The sequence below is a fragment of the Phalaenopsis equestris genome, unplaced genomic scaffold, assembly GCF_001263595.1.
Source record: "Phalaenopsis equestris unplaced genomic scaffold, ASM126359v1 Scaffold216422, whole genome shotgun sequence".
Lineage (NCBI taxonomy): Eukaryota > Viridiplantae > Streptophyta > Magnoliopsida > Asparagales > Orchidaceae > Phalaenopsis > Phalaenopsis equestris.
Genome location: NW_018235048.1, coordinates 116474 through 131771, shown reverse-complemented (window position 1 = coordinate 131771; position 15298 = coordinate 116474). Strand labels below are relative to the sequence as shown.

Here is a 15298-nt window from a genome sequence, read left to right as displayed (position 1 = left end):
TTCGAAAGACAGGGGCAGCCCAGCGACCCGAAGCCCCCCCCCCGTTTTTGAACTCCCCCCCGCCTCTGTATACGCCCTCGGCGCAGTTGCAATGATCATTTCAGTTGCTTTCTACGAGAAGCTGCTCGTCCCATTCCTGAAAAGAGCCACCGGTAACGAACGGGGTATTAGCCTTTTGAAGCGGATCGGGACAGGGATGGCGTTCTCGATCGTGGGAATGGTGACGGCGGCCATAGTAGAGAGGAAGCGATTGCGGGTGGCGGAAGCAGAGCAAGCTATGACCTTGTCAATGAGCGTCTTCTGGCTAGTGCCGCAGTTCATGGTATTAGGATTGGGTGATGGGTTCACCATTGTTGGGCTTCAGGAATATTTCTACGATCAAATGCCGGATAGTATGAAGAGTATTGGGATTGCGCTTTATCTTAGTGTGATTGGGGCTGGGAGCTTTTTGAGTAGTTTTGTAATAACTTTGGTTGATCATGTGACGGGGAAGACGGGGAAGGGCAGTTGGTTTGCCAAGGAGTTGAACGATAGTAGGTTGGATTTATTCTACTGGTTGCTGGCTGCGATTAATGGGGTCAACTTGGGTGTGTATCTGTTTGTGGCGAGAAGATATTCATATAAGAGTGTGCAGAGGAGGGTCGGGGTGCCTGCTGGTTCAGTGGAAATAGATTGCGGAGGAGCAATGGAGGAGCCTTGATTCTTCCATTAATGTTCCATATCTATATATATATATATATATATGAATAATTATATCGGATGAATTTAAGGATTGGGGGACCAGAGGGCGGTGGAAAGGAAGTGTTTTCATTAGTGAATTTATATATATTATTGGTCTAAGGTATGAACTAAATCTTAGTATTTTTTTATGAAAGCCTGTATGATGTAAGATGTCAATCATAATGCATTTTTTGTCAAAGGCTAATTGAAGCGTGAAACTTTGTGTCATAATTTTCTGAATTGATTTTGAGGATATTTTCAATATTTGACTTAATATAATCAGTTGGCTTCACTAAAATGTATGTATATTTTTGTATGTTAAAGTAGTAGGGTTTTTTTTTTTCTTTTTTTTTTTTGGCTAAGCCAATGATGATACCTATGATCTCGGATAGAAATTTTTTCTTTTGGAGATCATTTATAAGACGATAATGTCACTTACATAATATTGAAATTTAGTAAAGTATTTAAGAATATAAAATGTTGCTTTCTTCCTTAAAGAACACTTGGCCCGAGGAGAATTCTGTTAGCTTTAATAATAGCAAACATAGTTTTTGTTGGAAGTATTGTGGTAGGATTTCTAAAAGGTTAACGTGAGAAGCCTCAACGTGAATAACTTTGAGCACTCATATTCAGTAAGTTTGTGCATCTTATTATCATTCGTGGTTAAAGAAGGAAGAATTCTGACTCTTCTTATTTATGATTTAGGGTTATATATAGTATGATCATTGGACTGAAGTAATAGAGTTTTGCCTAAGCCATGGAAGGAATTAAAGTGTTGATTTTTACTTATTCGTAGATGTAAACTACACCATTTAGAAACCCAAGAAAATTATTTAGCTTTTAGCATCTACATAGTTGAGAGATCCAGTTGAAAAATTTTTAGGAAAATTCAACACTTCTACCTTAGAGAATGTTTGTCCAATTTATAATATTATGTCCCAGAAACCTAATTTTAGTTTGAAATAGTTTCATTTTTTTTTTTTTGGGCACAGATTTTAAGTAACTATTTAAATGCTTTAAGAAGTACAAAATGTTCTTTTGAATATTCGGATGCTAATTCAAAATTTATGTAGACAATAATTTATTAGAAATTTGGTGTAAGAAAATCATTTATGATATTTTAAAAATTACTTGGAAATTTTTTTAAACAAAATAGTTTTACATTCACTTCCTATTGTACAAATTTCTATAACTATTAATATATCTATATATATCATTTCTTATTTAGTTATGTTTATTGACCCGACTAGCAATTACGCAGATATTTATGTTCCTTAATATGCCAAAAACTTGACTCAAATTATATTTAGCAACTACTAGTGAGAGCAACTAGTGAGAACAAATGTAATATGATTAAAGAAATAGTTTTCTCACTAGGGATACTACGCAAGTATACATATCGTTTCAAGTAATATAGTTTTTTTCAAGAACATCAGTAACAATCCTACGAGGAAGCCGAAAATAAGTAAACAATAAAATGAAATAAAAAAATTTTGACTTTAAGAAAACTTTACTTAAGATTGCAGCAACTATCTAAATATGAAAATTAAGTTTATTAAATTTTACAATTTGTAAATAAAAGTAAATGTAATAACTTAGACAATAGACGAAAAGAGACATTCTCCTTGCAAATAATTCATAATCAGTGTAGGATTTCAAAATTTATTTAGAAACTTAAAATGTAGTATTGTGACAAATAGGAGCATACCTATTTCTTTAGTTTGTTTCAAATTGTGCAAAGAACATTGGCTAATGTAAGGTTGATGTCGGCATGTATAGTAGTGTTGGGTAGGTTCTAGTCTCTCACTTTTAGATTACCCACCGTGCCCTCCCTAGAGGACCTACCAGTCACCCTTAGTTCCAAGCTCTAGACCAAATTGATTAAAGAATCTAGTCTGTCATTCTAGAAACATCAACTCTGCACCCATCAAATCTTATCTCCTAATCTATTTACACCCCCTTTAAACAATACTCTTTCCAAAGTAGAATGTGATACTTGCAAGTCAAGAAATCTTAGCCCTTTCGGGTCTATAAGTTCCTCAACAGGTTCTAACAATACAAGTGGCCAATTTGTAAAGTAAATGAAGAATCAGTAAAAATATCATCACAATTTTAAGGAATAAAAAAATTTCTAAACAAAATCAAAATCACTTACTTAATTACTTCATATTGCAAGGAGAAAGAAAAGAAAACTACTCACGAAGCATGGGGATAACAAAACAAAACATATTTATAAAACTTCAATCCAGAGTACAAAACTTAAGGACAAAGATACAAATACTTCTCTAAAATGTTTTCTCAAGCACTCATTTGAAGTTCTCTAACTTCTCTGACTCCAACAGCACGTATAAGACTCACAACAAACTCCACAGCACGTATAAGACTCACAAACTCCAGAAATAACAAAGACTCATAAAGAAAACTTCTCACACACTTAACACACTCACACACTATGAGACTCTATAGATCCGACTCCTTAGCCTCTTGGAATTAATATATATTTATAGAGCTTCAAAAATGACCAAATGTTGCTTCAGACATCTCTTCAAAATTTAGTTTCATTCAATGAATCTTCTAGAAGATAACCGTGGAGCCTAGGCAATTAGGCGCCAGCGATTTTTTGCATCTTGCACCTTGGGGTCAGATTCTGACACCTAGGCGCTAGTTCAACTGGTTTGATATTTTTCTTGAATTTAGCCCATTTTGATTTATTTATTTATTTTTGTTCTTTTTTACTCTAAGCTCATTTTCTTGCGCCTGCAAACACAAACATAAAATTACCTTTCATTATAAAATAATCTTAAAAAATTGAGCATAAAATAAAAATAAAAAATAGGTAATTTTAAGGTGGATCAATTCTGACAAACTTAAATGTTACTTGTCCAAAAGTAACATTTCTTACTATATATATGAAAAGTATAACTTATGGAAGTGAGTTGACTTAAAGAATACTATAGTTTTTGTTTTATAAATGCAATAGTGAAATTTTAAAAAGATTTTTAATAACATAGGTTAAAATTAGAATGTAAAAAATATTAGTAATTAAGTTTAAGAATTCTGATTTTCTATTTATTTCAAGAATAAATTGTCATATTAAAAATACTTAGAAAAAGTACATGTAAAAGAATATCATGAGAACTTTACTAGTAAGGAAGCTAATATTTCATAAATAAGTTTAGAAATGTAATTAAGTCCCTTTTCTTTAAGATGATTTAAGTGAAGTTAATTTTTTATTATGTATTTTCCCCAGTTTCTCCTGACATTTATTTTCTTTTTTGTTTTTCTTTTCTTTTTCTTTCTTCTTTTTTTACTTTTTTCTTTTTTTTCGTCATGTCATGATTATTATATCTGGATAGCATTTAATGATTTTGAACACCACCATCCTCTTCTTAAAGTTAAAATTTTTTCATATTTCCTTACTTGATTAAATGTGTATTAGACTTGAAAAAGATTTTTTATAAAGTCTCAATTCTTTCTTTTTAAATAAAAAGCCAAGATCTTTAACATTCCAAAAAATACAAATTTCTTTATTTTAAATAGTAAAAGTAAAATTTTATACTCTTATACTAAATATCTCAAATCCAGAATTAATCTTATTATTAAAAATTTTACTTAAGTTTATAAAATTACTTATAAACTAAAAAATATAGTTATCTCAAGCTATCTCAACATACCACAAGTTATATTAAAATAAAATTTAAAAATATATTTTACTTAGGACAAATAAGTTTTAGTTTTAAAAATTTTATCCATTCCCTCAAACTTAAATTTTAAATTAGTTTAAGACAATTAAGTTTATAATAAGCATGAAAAAAAAAATAGAAATTTCTAAACAGGAGAATAGTACAGGTACATTTAATAAAAACAAGTGCAAAGTAGTAGAAAATTTAAATTAAAAACAGATATATCATGAAAATTTGTAACATAAAAGACTTATCTAACACATATCCAGTTCTAAGTAAAAATGTAACAAAAGTAGCAGTGAAAATAAAAGTACAGAGCTATAAAACATACTTAAATAGTCCAACATGAGAAAGATCTAAAAATCATAACTACTACAGAATAAAAAATAAAGTATAATCCTCTTCTTCTTCTTCATCATCATCAGAATCTAAGGGAATATCTTCATCCATTGATCTCGAGCCTTCAAAAGGTGTAAATCGAGGGCATGTAGGAAATTTAACTATATGGTCTCCATTCATGATATTTACCAATGTCTTATCATAATCAACATCATAATCACTTTTCCTTCTAACAAAATAAATCATATGATCAAATTTGTTTTCCATATCTTCCATACTACACTGCATCAAGAACAAATTATTATGGTGTTCCAAATATCTTTTACTCAACACAACCCAGAATCCAGATGGAGGCTCAGTAGCAGCGGAAGTAGAAGGTCTAGAAATAGAAAGCCTAGAAGTAGAAGCAGAAGGTGCACCTTGAACTCTATCTCTAGGGGTTCGTTTGGGGCAGCTTATTTGGTGCGGTGGCGTTTTGAAAACGCACCTGAGCTGTTTGGGTAAAGTGCATTTTGGCAGCTTATGTGTTTTCTAAACGATAAAAATTGTGTTTTCACACTGCACCTGTCTAGATGCGATGGCAGCTTTCTGCTGCGGTCTGGCTTTTCCAGGTCTGGCTTTTCCAAAAAAAAATAAAAATTTTTAATAGCTACCGCACCTAGCTTATCGAAAATTTATTTTTAATCAGCTTATCAGCATATTATTCAATAAGCTACAGCTGCCCTAAACAGATCCTAGGTCGTCCATATACATCAACATTAGCCTTCCCAATTGGCTTAAGTGGCTTCAACTGCTCTTCTCAATGTTCAAACTTAACTCTAGAGTCTTTACAAATAGTAAAAATCAAAAATGAAAATCTTAGACCTGAAGTTGTACTAGCTCTCGTAGAAGTACTAATAGCATCATATTTAAGAGCACCCGTCACATCTATAAGTTTTCTTTCTTGAATACAATAATTTAAAATAGCTCATTTTCTAGTCACTTCACTTAAATGATTCAAAGGAAGGAGACGAGAAAAAATACAATAATGTCATGCCTTCGAAGTGGCATTGAGCTTGGAAGAAGAAAAATTTACCTTACGATCATTTCGAATCTTCCAGGCTCTACGCCCATCAGTCAAATATACCACTATCTGATCCAACTCTGAATCATATGGAATGAACTCTGAATAGAAACAATCAAGCTTAGGTGGTAAATCATATATCACATTAATCCTCACATCAGTAAACTCAACTCCTCTTCCTCGAACAAAGACTTCATCGTCATCTGCTTCACGTAATTTACATAAAACTCTCGAACCACAATGATGATGGAAACATCAATAAAGTAACAGAAACTCTTCCATTGATGAGGCACAACATTCTCTATAGCTCCACCAGGTCTATAAAAACTTCACTCTGTAATAAATTTTCTTGAAGAAGCAAATTTGTTACGAATTTGTGCATTTACGATGACATATTTGGCACCGTCATAGGATTCTTTTCTTCTTTCTCTCTTTATCATAGGATCCATCTAAAATAAATTTGAAGAAAAATTCCAATAAATTTTAAACTTAAGAAAATATGCTTCCTGCAAGCTAACAAAGCTTAGATCCATGAATTTTTCACCACTAAATCAAATACTTTTGTATATTTTTGGTCTCAACTCAATGTATGAAAAACTCATTGTGAAATTACAAAATAACTATGCTAAAATGTAGATTTAATCTCAAGAAGATAAAATTTGGTGTTTTTGAGCCAAGAAACTTGAAGATTTGAGCTCTATGAAGCACCCTAAGACTGGTTTCCACGAAAAATAGGAAAAATAAGAAGCTTGAGTGTCAGCAATGTTGTGGGTTCAGCTTAAATAGCAAAAAAGTTGATTTTCAGCCGGTTCAGGTAAACCAGCGTCTAGGCACAGATTTTGGTGCCTAGTCGTCAAGTTGTGCAGATGGTCTGAAGCTTAGGATCCAAACCCAAAATTTTTCTTTCCTTGGGTTTTAAGTCTAACACAATAATTTGTTGGGAAGAAACTTCATCTTCCGTTATTGGGAAAGAAACCGAAAAAGATGGATGTGGCGGAACGAAATCTGTTGAACCGACAGATTCTGGGGGTTATTCGAATAACCCTGTCGAGATCGGTTGTCCACAACGTCATTAAGAAACAAACTACTACATATCTCATGGCGGCTTTTTCAGGTATGTATGAAAAGTCATATGTAAATAACAAGGTGCACTTGATAAAAAAGTTATTTAACTTGAAGATGACATAAGGTGTGTCTGTTGCTCAACACCTTAATGATTTCAATACTATCACAAATCAATTGTCGTTTGTTGAAATTGATTTTGATGATGAGATACGTGCGCTGATTTTGTTGGCTTCATTGTCAAATAGCTGGGAAGTCATGAGGATGACGGTTAGCAGTTCTGCAGGTAAATCTAAATTGAAATATAATAATATTTTTGATTTGATATTGGCTGAAGAGGAGCGCAGGAAAGATTCTGGCAAGACCTCGGGTTCAAATTCGACATTGAATGTTGATTACAGAGGGAGATCACATGACAAGAACTCAAACAGGGGAAGATCAAAATCAAAGTCTGGTCAGCAGACAACCTGCTGGAATTATGGCAAGACTGGCCACATAAAAAAAAACTGCAGAAATCCTAAGAATAATGAGAATAATAGTACAAATGTGGTAACTGAAGAGATACATGATGCACTATTATTGGCAGTTCACAGTTATGTTGATGACTGGATACTGAATTCAGTGACTTCCTTTCATACATCTTCCCACCCAGAGTTAATGTGGAACTATGTTTCAGTTAACTTTGAAAAGGTATATCTAACTGATGGAAAGCTCTGAACGTAGTGGGGATGAGAGACATTGATATTGCATTCCCTAACCAGAGCTGGACTTTGCAAAAGGTCATACACGTTCCTGAGTTAAAGAAAAACCTCATTTCTGTTGGACATCTCAATGAGGGTGGTCATTCAAAAGTGTTCTCAGTTAATACATGGAAAGTTACCAAAGGAGCATTAGTACTGGGTCGGGGTAAGAAAACCGACACACTATATAAGACTACATGTTTACTCAGGCGTGAACATATGAGTCAAAGGTGCATTATGAGGAAGCAGAAGAAGATCAATTTCTTGAAAAGTTGCATAGCGCCAAAGGCAGGAAAACCAGACCTTGTACAGACAGATGGTGGAGAACCACAAGACTGTGAAGAAATCTTACAAGATGAAAATTCGAGCAAGTGGGAGCTTGCCAAGAAGGAGAAGACAGATCCCGTGCCAAGGAATCAGACTTGAGAGTTGACAGAACTTTTACCATATAAGAAGACATTGCACAACAAATAGATGTACCGGGTAAAGACTGTGTTATATGACAGTAAGAGGTGCATGACTGGACTTATTTAACAAGACTTTCAGGAAAGGCAGGATATTGCCTATACAATGAAGCTTCACCCTTGATAGGGTCTTACTGAAGTAGTACTGAGATATTAATACTGATTTTCTTTCCAACCATCACAGAACTTACCACAACCATGACAATTCTCATGTATAATAATAAATTTTTAGATTCAAAGAATGTCGATAATGAGAGGGGAAAAGATGAAGTCTTCAGGAGCTGAAAACGATTTTTCAAGTTTGTCGGCCTAGTGAACCGTTCAAAATCAGGAGGGCCTTGAAAGTGGTGCATACTCCTCCCTTGAGTGAAAAATAGAATAGTTTATGTTGACATGCTTTTAGTAGGCTTTCAAATTTCTCGGATGTCCTTGTAAGTGGCACTTTTTTGCAGTATTTAGGATAATCCATCGCATCATCTTGAAAAGCAAGCCAATAGCACCTTTACTAAATTTTCTAATGCGAAGTGACTACAAACTCAATACCTTATATGAATCGTTGTTAAAATTTCTTTAACTTCTTGAGACAAGAGGCACCTTAGGTTTATTGCTGAATAATTCTTAAATAAATCTCCTTCTGAGATGAAGTATTGAGCCGATTTAAATTTGAGTTCTGTTTGCATTCTTATCCTCGACATTATACCCTCAGAAAGATTCAACAATAGGTGTGAACGGATGATCATCTTAGTCGGCTACATAATTTTCCTTCTTCAATAATTGGTCAACTGTTTATCAAATGCCGATCTCCAAAGCTAATATAGGATAAAGATTATTAACATGGAGAGTGATTTTGGTAGCTAATTTCTCTCTCAACATGTGATAGATGGTGAAGCCATCAAATTTTCATATCATATTTTAAACTCTCTTCAAGTATAAACCAAGGGTGGCATCTCAAACCTCATCAATCCTCCGTATCTAATTCCCTATGAGGTAAGAATCTAAGCAGTCTTAAACCCTCGAGTCCAACTCCAATAGGAAGATGTTATCTAACAAGCAATGTTTTATACTAAGCTTGGTTAATAGTTAATTTAATGTTTCAAAGAGGACATGAAAACAACGCCTTGTGTACTCTAGGTAAGAGAATTCTTAAGGTGAAGTAAACTTGACAATGAAGTTGATAAGGATTAGGGATTTATTTGTTGTGCATTGAATGACCTCTAGTTCAAACCCACTGAGTTGAATAGACACCATTTCAAAAGTCTATAAAAGGCCTCATACTTTTGTTGAATTTGTTGAAGAGCTGTGCAGGTAGAGACTTTGAATCTATGGGATTGGAAATTATCTTTAACTCTATGAGCAATAAAATCTAAAGCATGAGAAAGTTTCTCAATATTGGAACAGTTTATATCGACAACTGATAAAATTTTATTGAAGTATTAGAGAGAAATTTTGTCAGTTCTTTTCTAATACCAGCATTGAGCCAACAACGACAATATTTACTTTAAATAAATAGATCTTCATAGCTACAATACCACATCCCGGTAAGCCCCCGCATCAGGTAGACTTCTGCAAACCAGTTTAAAGAGAGGCATGTTGAATAATTGATTACAGGTAAAAAAGAAAAGTCCCACTGATGACAATAAACAAAGCGTACTTAAAAACTAGGAGCTAGCAGACAAGAATTCTAGCACTACTTCAGGAAAAAATAGCAACTGGTGGAAAATTATGAGTTGCAAACAGCAAAAGGAATTCCAAGACCACTTTAGCAAGGAAAAAAAAAGGCTGCAGACGGTTGATTTTAGCGACCGCTTAAGAAAAATAATGAAAATTATAAGCAGTAGAATTTTTTGGACCACTTTAGGAAGCCTTCAAATGGTGACAGTTTTGGACCCCATTTAAAAAGGCAATAGCCAGTGAAAACACCGCATGAAATTTTTTTTGGTTATTGAACTATATAGAAGTAGTAATGTCTCATTCTCAGAATGGTATAGAATACTTAAATGCACTATGCAGTACAATGCATATTTTTTTGCCTTTATAATGATAATGAAATAGCTTTTGCTTACCATTATTTTCTGTAATATCCCATATAACGCTAAATAGTTATCATTTGCCCAAAAGCTTAAAGTCTTATACTTTAAATGTATCTACTAGAAATTCAAATAAGAGACTTAAAAAAGAAGACCAGTAATGATCTAATTTAAGTTCCATAGTGCCATCATATCCAAATATAGATATCCAAGAGTTAAACATCCAGCAATGCTATTAGTAATGATGGAGAATTAAGATTTCGTTGGTAATGGCAACATTGGTTGCTTAAAAATTTTTAAGCTATCCTAAAGTGCTGAACCTTTCAAAGGAAACAAGGAGCTGCCATAAGCTAACCTTTCGTGTACCAAGTTCAAACCATAAGCCAAGTTCAAACCATAAGCAAACCTTTCATATGATAACCAATATAAAGTAGCATTCTAAGTTACCATAAGCTAACCTTTCGTACCAAGTTCAAACCATAAGCTAACCTTTCGTACCAAGTTCAAACCATAAGCAAACCTTTCATATAAAGTAACCTTTCGTACCAAGTTCTGAATATTGTTTATCATTCTAATGTTCATTGTTGTGCACTCAAAATCAACATCCCAGTTCTACCACTGACTTTTTAATGAAAAGACAAGATGATTGGAGATATGATACATGCAGAAACTACCATTTCTGTGCACTAAAATTGCTGATATGGAGCATCCCAGTTTATTGTTGTGCACTCAAATTAACATAAACTACCATAAAATGCAAAACGAAGGAGCTTTCAGAAAAAAGTGCAAAAATGGAAAGCATCCCTGCTGCACCTGCTCCATCAAACTAAAAAAACACTGCAATGAATATTTATATATGTGGCATTTACATGCATACCATTGCACTGAATAGTTTAACCTTTCCTTTCATAAAAAAATATATTTTAAGTTACAATTTTGTTCAATTTCCAAACAGAACCAATAGACAATTTTGATACCATGAAGTATAATAATTTGGTATTTAGCACAAATTATAAAGACGGTATTCACCCTCCAATGAATGCATTCGTAATCTGTTCTCGAGTGGCCGTCATTTCATCTGCACTATCTGGTATTTAGCACAAATTATAAAGTCAGTATTCACCCTCCAATGAATGCATTCGTAATTTATTCTCGAGTGACCGTCATTTCATCTGCACCTTCCCCCTCCTTCGTGCAAATGGTGGAATGTTCGTTCTCCCCTCGTGGAAGAGACCGATCGATGCAGTATTCAAATGCTTCAGCAGACACTTTCTGTTCATTCTCTTCGACACTGCTGAAGTCAACATCAAATCGAGATGAATTTTGCAAAATGTAGTTGTGCAGCGCCATCGTGACTATAACAATTTATACCTGTTTGGGAAACGGGTAAGCTGACATATCGCGTAATATCGCCCATTTTTTTCCAAACGCCAAAAGTCCTCTCTATGACCCATCTCAAGAGGAATGTATTTTGTTGAACATCTCCTTCCTATTTCGCGTAACATTACTAGCTCTTTCAAAGTCCGGTATATGGTATCTGGTGTCAGGGAAGGGTTTAAGATACCCTCGCTGCAATGGATAGCCGACATACACCAAATAATACTTTCTTGTCAGGTGTTTCACCTTCAGTTCAACATATAAAGGGAAAATCAAAAGGATGACGGTATGCAACGTACCGGGCGGAGAGTGAGGGAAGTTGTAATGAGGATTCTTCATAGCACTCTTGAAAATTTGTTGTCATGCGCGCTACCCTCCCAACCAGGCATGACGAACGTAAAACACATGTTGAAGTCACAGACTGCCATGACATTTTGCGTAGGAGTTCCGAAGCGTCCAATAAATGCAACTTTCTCATCATTTGGAACTCATGCATCAACGTGTGTACCATCTATTACACCAATGAAATCCTAAACAAATCGCTTCAGTTAATTATGTTGGTAAATGATATGGCAACTTTGAACAATAGAAAGTTCAATAAGTATTTTGAAGAAAGACATATAACGTGCATCGTGCCGAATATCCATCAGAGTTTGTGCAAACGTTGGATCGGTTGGCTTGATGTTATTTTTGGACAGGCTTACAATAACATTCAACCATACTGAGAAGTATCTGCTTATCGTCTCTGATTAGTGTTAGAAGCATTCCATCGCACTACAAACTGACTCGTTCTGTGATAATATGTACAGAGTCAATGTCAAGACCTCTGGATCAGTCGTCCTCGATGACCCTTGGAGGCCATGAGATCCACTCAGTTTTGCTAGTAGATCTCTAAAGACTTCCTGTGTCATGCGGAACATGTTGAATCTTGTTGGATGCCCTGTTAACATTTCTCCTACCCATTTGTCTCCGATATGAGATGATGTGTAACAGGGAGAGCGTGCAATGTATGTGTTGTAATATTCTATAACCAAGTTAATTGCTGCATTTCTCCTTCGTTGTCGTTCTTGTTCTGGGTAAATGCCGATGTAAACTGTACATGTATCCCCAAATGTGAGAACATAAATTATTAAATTCGTACCAAATGACGACACAAGCAATATTAATATATATGAACAAATTGTCTCTAGTGAAATAAAATAATTTCACACAACAACAAATGAAATTAAAATGTCTCAAAGCAAATTAGAATTTCTAAATCAACAAACAATGATAACAAATTGTCTCTAAATAGCAAATTATGATTATGTGTCATCATTTCTCCCTACGGGCATAGAAATGATATAGATACGCCACCCATCGTTCTTTTGCAATTACAGTAAAAAAATCTGTGTGTACAGAATCCTGAAACAACTCCACAGTAAAGTAGAATAGATCTACATTCTCTGCAATCTCCAGATCATCTTCTAAAATTTTCACGACCTCGTTAATAGTAAGTTTTTGAACTTTATGAGGGGCATCATTGGAAGAGTCCATCAAGTATGATATTTGGTTTCTGATAGAAGATGCCTCACCCATGTTCTTACTCACCACATGAAGACACTTCGAACGATTCGTGGACTGGATTTCGGGGATATCCTGACTGTGGAAATCAGGTAAATCAACGGATAAGCTTACATCCACATTTTTAAGGGTACCACCAAATCCCGTCTCGCTTGGAGTGCAAGAATATTTTCTTGTTGCAACGACCCCGCCAAACATTCAGTCCAGTTTCTTCTCAAACTCAGGTTCTTAATCGGAGAATTTGAATTTTTTCGCTCTGGGCACCACTTGAAGAAAAACATTAAACCATTATACTGAAACGAAATATGACATCAATTATACGGAATGAAAAATTCCTTACTGCAAGTCTGTCTGTCCACCACTCCTCTGGAGCGTCAATTGTTCGTTTGACCGGATATCAACCCAAGCTTGTAGATCCTCTTTTCAAATCCTTCCAAATCTTTCAATCCTTTTTCAGTTGATTTCATTTGTTCTTTAGCTACAGCCTGTCGTACTCTCTGCCATTAAGTTCCTTGAAATTTTTTATAATATTTTGTCACCACTCCTTATTAAAAAGTTCGTAGGTCTATTGTCCATTTCAATTTTTTTGGGCAAATGTCGCAAAATATTATTTTTGTGTCCTTTTCCCACAACGCAGGTGTACCAATCTCTTTATTTTTATTATTCATCTTACTACTACGATAAAGATGAACATTGGAAGAGAATAGTGACACTATTTAATAACTTGCTAGTAACTTTTACGAAAATAACAGGAATAATAAATAACATTTCATAACAGTAAAAAAAGAAACAAGTTAAGTAATCAGAAAAAGGATAAAACAATTAACGTGGTTCGGTCGAATTGACCTACATCCACGGGAGAAGAATCGAACCTCTTTATTAGCAATAAAAGATAACATACATAGCTTACAGTAAACATTTACAAAAATGTAAGAGCTTAATAACAAATGTTGGGGCACTTTCATACATAGGCTATATAGCATATCATGAAATTGTAGCACTTATTTTTCTTCCCTTTTATAAAAGTAAAGTAATGCTTTCCATGTAGCTGCACGAATAGGGTAAAAGGGATCAACACAACAATCCAAACATAACATCAGTTTTTCTCCCAAAATGTGGAATCTCTAGGATATTTTTGGAAGTGTATAGCTTGGGAGATGAAGATGTTAATATGTTCACACGGCAACACCTCAAACAAATATGGGGAGCTAATAAGAAATATTCCCCACTTGCATATGTACTTTTATGTAACTATGCTAGTGTATTGGAAACAATTCAATCAAATTTACTATTACCTTCATTATGCTTGCCATCATTTGTAGCCAACAAAATAAATCACATGACAATAATAGATAATGAAACAAGTAGTGATAAACAAAAATTTCTTCATTATGCTAATTCCTCCATCAACAATCTTCATGATGCTAATTCCTCCATTATCACATTAATCACATGAATGAAAAACGACATTGGAATTTCACCCTTCCAATATTCCCATTAAAAGCATCATTTTTTCGGATTAATACCAACATTAACAATAGTACCAAATATCAACTAGTTGCATACCCACTAAGCACCAACATTCACATTAGTACCAAATATCAACTTTCCTCAAAGTCTAACTTTACAGAGCAACCACAAACATAAAATAAAATTCCCCTGCAACTAGAGGAATGGTAAAAAATGTTCACGCGGTATCATTTTTTTAAATCTAACTCAAAGCATTACCCCAAAGAAAAGAACTTTTAAAACCATTTTACCCAGCACCAAATCTAACAGGAAAGCTAAAATTGGGCCAGGGGGGGGGTCATTTTTCATGATCGAACAACCAGCATAACCCCAAAAGGCACTCCAAATTCCAGATAATTTAACCCAGCAATAGATCTAACATTTGTAATAAAACCAAATTCCAGATCTAAGGAGCATAACCCTTACAAGAACAGGAAAGAATGTGAGAAAAAATTTTCTTACCCTTGCTGTGAGTAGATCACGAAAACAAGAAGAGAAGGAGAAGGGAGGGAAGAGAAGAAGAACATGAACCATCACCGGTCGGAGAAGAGGAGGGGAAGGGACGAAGCTCGCGGCTTCTCTCTATTTCGCGTGATAGGGAGCGTCCACGAAGCTGGGCCGCGCCTATTACCCTGGTACGGAGCTTTTGCTTGGTACTGCTGGAAGTAGCTGTAGGACTGCCGAACCAAACGCCAAAACAAAAAAAAATTGCAAGGCGGCACCGCGCAGCAGTGCCGCCGCCCGCCCCAAC

General features: G+C 34.7%; 1 protein-coding gene across 1 annotated transcript in view; it reads left to right on the top strand.

Moving 5' to 3' along the window:
• Positions 1-929, top strand: part of LOC110037180 (protein NRT1/ PTR FAMILY 5.7-like) — a 3387-nt gene extending 2458 nt beyond the window's left edge. The window contains exon 4 of the mRNA XM_020741763.1: positions 13-929. Within this exon, the coding sequence (XP_020597422.1) occupies positions 13-700 (688 nt within the window). The 3' untranslated portion in view covers positions 701-929. The remainder of the gene's footprint in view (positions 1-12) is intronic.
• Positions 930-15298: the final 14369 nt, after the last annotated feature.